This window comes from Mus pahari, unplaced genomic scaffold (genome assembly GCF_900095145.1).
Source record: "Mus pahari unplaced genomic scaffold, PAHARI_EIJ_v1.1 scaffold_13653_1, whole genome shotgun sequence".
Lineage (NCBI taxonomy): Eukaryota > Metazoa > Chordata > Mammalia > Rodentia > Muridae > Mus > Mus pahari.
The window spans coordinates 1-11,518 of record NW_018393166.1 but is presented as its reverse complement, the minus strand read 5'-3'; the positions used below and the strand labels follow the sequence as shown (position 1 = coordinate 11,518).

Sequence of the window (11,518 nt, the reverse complement as noted above, 5' to 3'; positions counted from 1 at the left end):
CATGTAGATCAATGGAATAGAATTGAAGATCCAGAAATGAATCCACACACCTATGGTCACTTGATTTTTGACAAGGGAGATAAAACCATCCAGTGGAAAAAAGACAGCATTTTCAACAAATGGTGCTGGAACAACTGGTGTCTATCATGTAGAAGAATGAGAATGAATTCATTCTTATCTCCTTGTACAAAGCTCAAGTCTAAGTGGATCAAAGACCTCCACATCAAATCAGAGACACTGAAATTGATAGAGGAGAAAGCGGGGAAAAGCCTCGAAGATATGGGCACAGGGGAAAACTTTTTAAACAGAACAGCACTGGCTTCTGCTGTAAAATCAAGATTTGACAAATGGGACCTCATAAAATTGGAAAGCTTCTGTAAGGCAAAAGACACTGTCAACAAGACAAAAAGGACATCAACAGATTGGGAAAGGATTTTTACCAATCCTAAATCTGATAGAGGACTAATATCCAATATATACAAAGAGTTCAGGAAGCTGGACTCCAGAAATTCAAATAACCCCATTAAAAAATGTGGTACAGAGCTAAACAAAGATTTCTCAACTGAGGAATACCGAANGGCTGAGAAACACCTGAAAAACATATTCAACATCCTTAGTCATCAGGGAAATTCAAATCAAATCAACCCTGAGATTTCATCTCACTCCATTCAGAATGGCTAAGGTTAAAAATTCAGGTGACAGCAGATACTAGCGAGGTTTTGGAGAAAGAGGAATACTCCTCCATTGCTGGCGGTATTGCAAGCTTCTACAACCACTCTGGAAATCAGTCTCTTCAGAAAATTGGACATAGTACTACTGGAGGATCCAGCAATATCTCTTCTGGGTATATACCCAGAAGATCTTCAAATTGGTAATAAGGACACATGCTCCACTATGTCCATAGCAGCCTTATTTATAATAGCCAAAAGATGGAAAGAACCCAGATGTCCCTCAATAGAGGAATGGATATAGAAAATGTGGTCCATTTACACAATGNAGTACTACTCAGCTATTAAAAACAATGAATTTATGAAATTCTTGGGCAAATGGATGTATCTGGAGGATATCATCCTTAGTGAGGTAACCCAATCACAAAAGAAGTCACTAGATATGCACTCACTTATAAGTGGATATCAGCCCAGAAACTTAGAATACCCAAGATACATTTTACAAAACACAAGAAAACCATGAAGGAAGACTGTCGTGTGGATACTTCATTCCTCCTTAGAATAAGGAACAAAATACCCATGAAAGGTATAGGTACAGAGACAAAATTTAGAGCTAAGATGAAAGGATGGACTATCCAGAGACTACCCCATCTGGGAATCCATCCCATCATCAGCCACCAAACCCAGATACTAATGCACATGCCAGCAAGATTCTGCTGAAGGGACCCTGATATTGCGGCCTCTTGTGAGGCTATGCCAGTGCCTGGCAAACACAGAAGTGGATGCTCACAGTCATCTATTGGATGGAACACAGGGCCCCAAAAGGAGGAGCTAGAGAAAGTACCCAAGGAGCTGAAGGGGGCTGCAACCCTGTAGATATAAGAACAATATGAACTAACCAGCACCCACTGAGCTCATGTCTCTAGCTGCATATGTAGCAGAAGATGGCCTATTCAGCCATCATTGGGAAGAGAGGCTCCTTGGTCTTGCAAACTTCATATGACCCAGCACAGGGGAATACCAGGGCCAAGAAATAGGAGTTGGTGGGTAGGGGAGCAGGGGTGGCAGGAGGGTATAGGGAACTTTCAGGATAGCATTTGAAATGTAAATAAAGAAAATATCTAATAAAAAAATAAAGAACACCCACTGTATGTACTCACTGATAAGTGGATATTAGCCATCTCATATACAGCCACCAAACCCCATACACTATTGTGGATGCTGAGAAGTGCTTGCTTATGAGAGAGCCTGATAGGAGGAGAGACTCTTGAGAGGTTCTGCTAGAGCCTGAATAATAGAGAGGCTTTCAGCCAACCTCTGGACTGAGCTCTGGGTCCCTGATGGAGGTGTGGGAGAAGGGACTGAAGGAGCTGAGGGGTATTGCAATCTCATGGAGGTAGGAACAATGTCAACTGGCCAGACCTCCCCCAATAGGAACTTCCGGGAACTGGATCACCAGCCAAAGAGTACTCACGGAGGTACCCATGGATCCAGCCACATATGTGGCAGAGGATGGTTTTGTTCCATCAGTGGGAGGAGAGGCCCCAATGTAGGGGAATGCCAAGGCAAGAAGAAGGGTGTTGGTGTGTGCATGAGGGAACACCCTCATAAAGGCAGGGAGGATCATACAGAGGGTTTCCAAAGTGGAGACCTAAAAAGGGGAAAATATTTGAAATATAAAATTTTAAAAATCCATTTAAAAAAAGGAATTGATGTCGCTTATAAGATGTTGGGAGCAACCCTGTTTGGATGTTAACTGCCTTGTGAGCCATGAGTGCTTACTTACAAAGTATTGGTCTTAGTGGAAAAGTACTAGCTTAGTTGAGATTTCTGTGGGATAAGTTGAGGCCTCTGTAGGAAAGTACTATCCCCAGTTAAGTACAAATAGCTATATATCTTGTGGACAGGTACCTAGCAACCCACTGTGCTCTGTTCCTCCTGCTGAACTTACTACCTAGCCAGTATCCTGCTTTGGGGAACTGTGTGTTCCCGTAGAAACAAAGTGATTCTGCATCATCCCCTTCACCATATCCTGCTTCTATGGGTATAAAATAAGCTTGGAAAAAATAAAATGTGTCAGCTTGATCAATCAGACTTGCTGTCCATTATATGTGTTTCTTGCCCCCCATTTTCTCTACAGGTGATTCCTTATACCCTGTTTGACTGTCCCAAGGGTCAGGGCAATAGGAAATGGATTGAATTGATGATTACTGTGTTAGATGGCCCAGATATCAAAATACAAGCTTCACAAATTTTCTGTCATATAGAATTTTGAGAAATAGGGGGTTCATGAGAGGAAAAAGAGGATATATAGGAGTATGGTGAGTAAATGGAAGAGAGTTTAACACAGGAAGTCACTGTCCTTAAACCACATTATATACATTGCAAAGATAACTTAAAACTCATCACTTTGAGACAGGCATGATGGTGGATGTCTTTAATCCTAGCTCTCAGGAGACAGAGGCAAGCAAATCTCAATGAAAGAAAGACTAGCCTGGTCTCCATGAACTACATGATCCACAGGATCTCTATGAAATAGATTCAGCCTATTCTCAGTGGTTGTGGTATTCATGGCTTTCCATACCTGTGTGCAAGTCCACATGGTAAGACCCTGACTCAAAAACAAATAAACAAAAAAAATTCATCATTTCACATCATTACTATACATTAATTAGGAAGAAACAGTTAAAACTTTATCTCTAAGAGTAAAGAAGATATAACTAACAAAGGACCATAGGAACTTTAGCACTTATATTATTTGTTTCCATCATTTAAGATAGTGATTTTTAAATGAATATTTTAATAGGATTCATAAAAATGTCACATAAATAAATATATATGATATATAGTATATAATATAAAGTATACATGATACAAAATTATATGTACATATATTTTAATTGTGATTGCTATGAGTATATTATTTTTCTTAGAAGTTATCTCCGTTTTTACAAGTAGGAATTCATATTTCAGTAACAAGATAATGGCTCAAAATTCAGAAGTGTCCAAGTGGTACACTAGTCTAAGGACCCAACTTCACATACAATACTCTGAGAAGCACATCTTTTAAAATTGCTAGTGTAGCAGCAGAACACTAAGATATCTCTACTTGAATCTCTTTCTTCATTATAATCACTAGATATAAAAATATGTGTCAGAGTAATTGGCTAACATCAATGAAGATAAATATGTTTGTCATGGAGGTTTTCCAAGAAAAAAAATCACAGGTTCAACATTTCTGATGGAAATAGAGGTCAATGTATTTATGCAATTAAATATGGAGCCCATATCATTTTAGAACACCGTAGAGTTGGATTACATTTTCTAGTATAACTGTTTCATATTTTCATACAAATATTGTATTTACATTACTTCTACCAGCCCATACACTTGGGCAACCAACCCCTTTAAAGAACAGACTGATTCCACATAATTACAGCACCATATAAAACAATATTTTCCCACTTTTACACTTTACATAAATTTGATCTCCTTCAACAAAGAGGTTTGCAAAGCTCTTTTCATCACCTAGAACCTGTACCCATATTGTCTACCTTATATCAATGGACCACTGATGTTTGAGTAAAAAGGAAGGTAACTGCATAGTTAATATTAATCAATCTAAAAATATAGCAAAAAATTAAGCAATGAAAAGCAAATTACAAAATTATGAGCAAACTATGTGGAAAGAAGGAAAAGCTGGTAGTGTACATGAAACTTGAGCAAAGGAGAGAACTATAGTGTTGCCTTCGTAATAGAAGGACAAGGGGTGATGGTAATGGAGTGCAAAATACAAAAGTGGCACAGGAACAAACTCTGAGTGCTTATACCACAAAATATGTCAAACATTTAGGAGATAGTCCCATTCATTATGTAAGACACACTACACAACATATATATGTATCAGAACATCTCTTCTTATAAAAATGTACATCTTCATGTGCCAATAAAATGAAAAGTGTATTACAAACAAGAAGCTGGAAAATTCCATGCATGGATGGAGGTCTCAGAATGGTGACTGCAATGTGTACATAAGAAGCCAGAAGACATCAATGTGAGTTTAATGAACTCTACTCTGCAGTAAACATAACCAGTTCATTGGTGGTATGTCTGAGATACAGTATCTATTTAAGCTTACTATCAGCTGAAAATTCAAAATATTGCTGGATTAAATACAAAAAATATGATCAAGCTCTGCATAGTGGTTCATGACTATATTCTCAACACTCAGTAGGCTGATCTCTACTGGATCAAGGCAAAATCGGTCTACATATCAAATTCTATAACATCTAGATCTACATAGAGAATCATTGCCTGTCAAAAAATTTTTAAATGAAAATAACCCTATCTAAAAATTTTTTTGAGATAGAAAAGGAAAAAAAAAGCTTTTGCAACAAAAGTTACAAACTTTCCAAATGAAAAGGAGAGTTTTACATTGAATTTTAAAACTTTTTGGAAAAGATATCATGTGCAAAGAGAAATACAGAAAGGATATATGTATATATGTGTTGGTGACCTGTTTCTTGATATTATCAAGATCAGGAAATAAGGTAAGTGTAACATCCAAGATCTATGTGAGAAGTTCAGAATAAAATATCTTTAAGATGGCCATTCAGAGAGAAGTGCTTATCAAGGAGGAGTCCTAGGCAGCAAAAGGGAAGCAGAAGATGCATTATTTTTTCCCGCTGAGGATATTTCTCAGCGCTCCCTTCATATCCCGATTCCTCAAACTATAAATAAAGGGATTCAACATGGGTGTGACCACAGTATAAATCACAGACACAATGGCATTATTCTCATTAATGTTATTAGATGAGGGGACACAATACAGTCCAATGATGGCTCCATAGTACAAGGAAACCACACAGAGATGAGAGCCACATGTAGACAAGGCTTTGCAGATTCCCTTGATGGAGGGAACTTTCAGAATGGTGACTCCAATGCAGCCATAAGAAACAATAATGCATATGAATGGCAGGCTAATGACCATATTACCTAAAACAAGAATGACCAGTTCATTGATGATAGTGTCTGAGCTAGACAGCTTCAGCAAGGTAGAGAGGTCACAGAAATAGTGGGAGATGTTATTGTTTTTAAAGTGAGATAGGCGAGCCAAAAGAAGGGTGTGTGCAAGGGAATTTGCAGAGGATAAGGCCCAGGACACAACTACTAGAAGGACACAGAGATTCTGGTTCATGATGGTGATGTAGTGCAGAGGATGACAGATGGCCACATACCTGTCATATGCCATGGAAGTCAGAAGAAAGCTATCAATGCTTGCAAAAACTGTGAAAAAATACACCTGGGAAATGCACCCAGCATATGAGATGGACTGACTCTGTGTCAGCATATTAACAAGCATCTTTGGAACTGTGACTGTTGAGAAAGAGATGTCTGTGAAGGCCAAGTGACTGAGGAAGAAGTACATGGGGGTGTGGAGGTGAGAGTCCAGCCTGATGAGCAGGATGATGAGCAGGTTCCCCAGCACAGTTGTCAGGTACATGGCAAAGAAGAGTGCAGAGTACACAGCTTGGTCCTCTGCTCGAATGGGGAGCCCCAGGAGGATGAACTCAGTCACAGTGCTTTCATTATCCATCCTGAAGCTCTTAGTCTTCTGTTGTGAGTGAAAGGAAAAAAGGGAAAGAAAGAGAAGTGATTTTGACTAATATACCGTGGGAACATTTTATGAATCACCAATATTGAAAATAAAATTAGTTTGGGTGTTTTAATCTAAATAAGAAGACTTTCATCATGAGCTAGTAATAATTTTGAAGGATGCATAATTTGTCAATTTTGAAAATAACTGAATGTCTTTTACAGGGAAACAAGGAAATTCAGAACATTTATAAAATCAGACTCAGTTCCATCCACTTGCCTGGATTTCTCTAAGACAATTTTAAATTAAGGAATTAGCACATAAATTATTACCAGCAAATTGAGAAACCAGGATTATTTTAATCTGTTTAAACTTAATTGAATGCATTTGCCTAAGGCTTTCTACAAATTAAATCCAACTATTGCAACCCACAGAGCTTCTTTGATTCAGTAAAATATTAGGATCTGGGGAAAATTAGTAAAAGTAGCATGTGCAGCTGTTCCATCCTTTAAGGACATTAAGTCTGTGCCAATAGCAATAAAGTAGCTATGAGTTCTTCGTGTAGTAACAGTTTCTTGTCACTTAGGTTGCTCTTCCATTACTCTTCCTAGGCTGCATCAAATGACCCTGATACCATGTTAGCATCCTCAGCATAAAGCTAAGCATTGCATTCAAGTACACAGAACACCTGGATATACTTAACTTTCCTGCCACAACATAGACTAGACAAGGCAATTCCTTGGGTCTTCCGATTATTAACCTGTGTTTTTAAGCCAAAGACTATTTTTGTATGAATTTCTTACATGTTTCTTTCTGTTGCTAACCTAACATTCTCTCTCTTTCTGTAGTCATTCCCTATACAAGTGAGCAATTACTAAACAATAGGAAAAGTAACATGATAGAATTAAAGTAGATATCATGGCTACTGAGAGAGCCCTGAAGTTATATTCTATTTAAAGACTTGTTAGTAGCCAGTTTGTCTCTGTAATCGGCAACAATCTCACCAGTTGCTTCTTCACCCTTTCCAAGCCTTAACTACCATTAATCAGGAAAGTCTTCCAACTTGGTCAATACCATCTTTAAAATACCTATATATCATCAATCTCATGCTGTAGAAAAGCCAGTTAATGTGATATTGTTTGAAATTAACTATATTTCCTTTCTTACTCATTTCTGTGCCAATAATAATTACTTTATCACCATGAAAATTTTCATTATCAACCTGTCCACAGGTAGATGGTTTGTAATACTGTATTATTTTGAGCAATAAACAATATTATTCTTATGATATTTTATACAGTACATATGAGAATTGAGAAATGACTTTAAAGAATTAGACAGCCATGATTTGAAAAAAGTCAGGTCACAGTAGGCCAAAGTGATGAAGAAGCTGATATATGTTCTCTGAAGACTCCTTAGGGGAAGAAGCTACAAAGAAAGATTGTAAAAGCAGGTCTCTATGCAAGAATCTGTAAGGACAATGCTAGGAGCTATGAGAAACAAGGAAAACTCAAGGTAACAGCCAAGCACGGAAATGTAAAGGTTGGAAAATATAAGAGGAGCAGGCAAATGCAGTGTCTAATTTGCTGTCGAGAAAAAATTTCCATTTGTTCAGGAACAGTAATACTCAGGAAAAATAAAGTATCAAAAAATAGCAAATAGGTGGCTGGCTGCCAGGTAGAAAGTCGATTGGAGAAACCAAGGATACTAGCTGGCATATGAACACCAGGGGATATTATGGCAAATGCCACAGAGATCTGGGAAGAAGTTTTAAGAAAATACAACAAAATTGTGTGTTGACATTAAATCTTAGCAAAGAAAGTGATTTTCCTGCTTTCAGTCAAAATGGATAAATTTAAGAAAAATATTCTAAGGAGAGGTTTTTGAAGAAGTAAGTGCCATTTTATCTCAAAGGTTGGTCAGGTTCCCAGTGCAAGGTAAATTGCTCTATAAAGAACTCTGTTATTTGATGGTGTGATCCTTGCTATTTGAAATGAATACTGACCAGCAAGACAATGAGAAAGACACACACACACAGAGAGAGAGAGAGAGAGAGAGAGAGAGAGAGAGAGAGAGAGAGAGAGAGAGAGAGAGAGAGAGAGAGAGAAAGACAGAAAGACACAGAAAGACCAAGCATATGCAGTGATACAGAATTGTGTACATTCTATGCTTAATCTGACAGGCTAGTTTATATGGTAAACACAGATACCTTTAGCTAAAAAGCATGGGGAAATTCTTCCATTTCTCTTAAAACACACACACACACTATAAGGAATGATCTGGATCATATGAAGCAGTTGCACATACATTGCAACAATTAGACTAGTCAGTTCAAAATCAGTTATGATAGATATACAAACATGTACTTTGTCCATGTCTCCTGAGAAGTCTATGTGCACCCAAAATTTGAAAAACGTGTAGAGACCTTAAGGTGCAATACCTGTCCCCAGATACAAATTAGAGGCATGCAGGATAAAATTGTTATGTTGCACTGACTCTCTTAGGGAAAGAATCAAGTTTGAAGCAAACACGAGAGTTTCTTCACCCTTGAGAAACAATGGTAGCAACCATAACAAAATTCCCCATGATTTTTCCCTTTTTAAATCAGATGTGAAACATAAAAATATTTTTATATTTATGTATTATTATCTTGCACTGGAGGTTGTTGAAGCCCTAACAACAAGTATAGTTCTATTTGAAAATGATGCTTCTAATAAATTAATGAATATTAATAACAATGTTTAAGAGTTTAGTCTTTCTCGAAATACCAGAATGCCTCTGCCATCCATCAAATTGAGTTACAAGATTGTAAGACCAGGAGGTAAGAGAGAAAAATATTTGTTTTAGACCTTTGATTTTTTTAATTTCAAGATTCCAAAGCAGTGTGAAAATGTAATCCCATTAAGCCACTTTGTGGCATATTGTTCTGACAGTGCATGAAAATTAAGCAATGTAAATATCTGCTTACATTTAAAAAATATGACCAGAGATTCCAGGCTCTACTAGAGGCCTCACAGACTGGAAGAAGCCCAGGTAGGTGTTCTGCCCTCCAAACTTCTCCTCTCTCATTATTTCAGTGCTCCCATGCCCAGTCCATTGCTGTAGTGATTAGAATATGGTGGGCCCATAGGCAGTGGTACTTTTAGGAGTCCTGGCCTTGTTGGAAGATGTCTGTTACTCTGAGGGTTGGGTTTTAAGGTCTGTACAGTATAAAAGAGTCAGTTTTCTCTTGGCTGTAGTCATAGATGCAGAATTCTCAGGTCCTCCTTAGTGTTGCTTGGAGCTGGTATGCTCCTGCCTTGATGATATTGAACTGAATCTTTGATCCTTTAAACCACCCCCACTTAAATGTTGTCCTTTATAAGAGTTGCCTTGATCATGCTGTCTCTTCACAGCAATGGAAACCCTAACCAATATGCTTGCCCTCCTACTCGCTGTTTCTCAGCCTTCAACAGAGGCATAGACTCCCCTCACATTCAAAGAAACAGGACACACTGGGACAAATCCAGGTATACCTCCTGCCTGCCTTGTTCTGCCCACCATAGCTCCAATTTCCCACTCTTCTAGTTGTCATAGCCTAGGCCCCAGCTGTGTGAACATGCCCTGCTATACCAGAGACTATCCTGGGGCAGAGGCCCCTAGCACTCCTAGACGGTTTGCAAACTTTTTGAAGTATGCCTGCCTGACAACTCCCTACTGTCTATTTTAGCACCCCCCCCACACACACCAAAAGCCCCATCCCATACCTATTTGAAATGTCCCAACAACCAACTGGGGCAGAGACTACCCCTTTCTCTAACTCCCCCATTGGGGATCATGAGCTAAGTACAATGATTGACTGCATGCATCCTCCTCTATATTTGTCAGGCTCTAGCACAGCCTCTCAGGAGACAGCTATAACAGGCTCCTGTCAGGAATCACTATGTGGCATGCTCAATAATGTCTGCGTTTGGTGTCTGTATATGAGATGGATCCCCAGGTGGGGCAGTGTCTGGATGTCCTTTCCTTCAGTCTCTGCTCCACAGTTTGTCTCTCTGTTTCCTCCCATGAGTATTTTGTTTCCCCTTCTAAGGACTGAAGCATCCACATGTTGGTCTTCCGTCTTCGTGAGCTTCATGTGGTCTGTGAATATTAGGTATTCTGAACTTTTATGCTAACACCCACTTATTAGTTAGTACATACCATGTGTGTTCTTTTGTGATTGGATACCTCACTCAGGATAATATTTTCTATTCCATCCATATACCTAAGTATTTCATGAATTCATTGTTTTTAATAGCAAAGTAGTACTCCATTGTATGAATGTGCCACATTTTCATTATCCATTCCTCTGCTGAAGGACATCCAAGTTCTTTCCAACTTCTGGCTATTATAAATAAGGCTGCTGTGAACATAGTGGAGCAGGTGTCCTTGTAATATGTTGGAGTAACTTTTGAGTATATGCCAAGGACTAGTAGAGCTAGGTCCTCATGAAATACTAAGTCCAATTTTCAGAGGAAGCTCGAGACTGATTTCCAGAGTAGTTGTATCAGCACTCCCTCCAAAAATGGAGAAGCATTTTCCTTTCTCTACATCCTTGCCAGCATCTGCTGTCACCTGAGTTTTTGATCTTAGCCATTCTGACTGGTGTGAGGTGGAAAGTCAGGGTTGTTTTGATTTGCATTTCCCTGATGACTAAGGATGTTGATCATTTCTTTATGTGCTTCTCAGCCATTCAGTATTCCTCACTTGAGAATTCTTTGTTTAGCTCTGTACCCTATGTTTAAAAGGGTTATTTGATATTCTAGAGTCTAACGACTTGAGTTCTTTGTATATATTATATATTAGCCCTCTATCAGATGCAGGATTGACAAAGAACTTTTCCCAATCTGGTGGTTGCTGTTTTGTCTTATTGACAGAGTCTTTTGCCTTATTGGAGCTTTGCAATTTGTTGAGGTCCCATTTTTTTCTAATGATGATCTTAGAGCAGAAGCTATTGGTGTTATGAACAGGAAATTTTCCTCTGTGCCCATGTGTTCAAGGCTCTTCCCCACTTTCTCTTCTATTAGTTTCAGTGAGTTTGGTTTTATGTGGAGGTCCTTGATCCACATGAACTTTAGCTTTGTACAAGGAAATAAGAATGGATCACTGTAGTGTTCCTGCCTGCACGCAGACCGGCGCCTTGTCTGCATGGGCAGAACACCTTGGGGTGGGTTCGCACTCTTGCCTGCTGAACCCACTGTGGATTCGAACTGGAGGACGAGAACTCCTAAGA

The 11,518-nt window shown here is 38.7% G+C and overlaps 1 protein-coding gene across 1 annotated transcript; it reads right to left on the bottom strand.

Annotated features, from left to right (window-relative positions):
- Positions 1-5,340: 5,340 nt before the first annotated feature.
- On the bottom strand, positions 5,341-6,264 carry LOC110315379 (olfactory receptor 50-like). Its single transcript, XM_021189458.1, has one exon. The coding sequence runs from the start codon at positions 6,262-6,264 to the stop codon at positions 5,341-5,343; it is 924 nt and encodes a 307-aa protein (XP_021045117.1).
- Between the last annotated feature and the right edge of the window lie 5,254 nt (positions 6,265-11,518).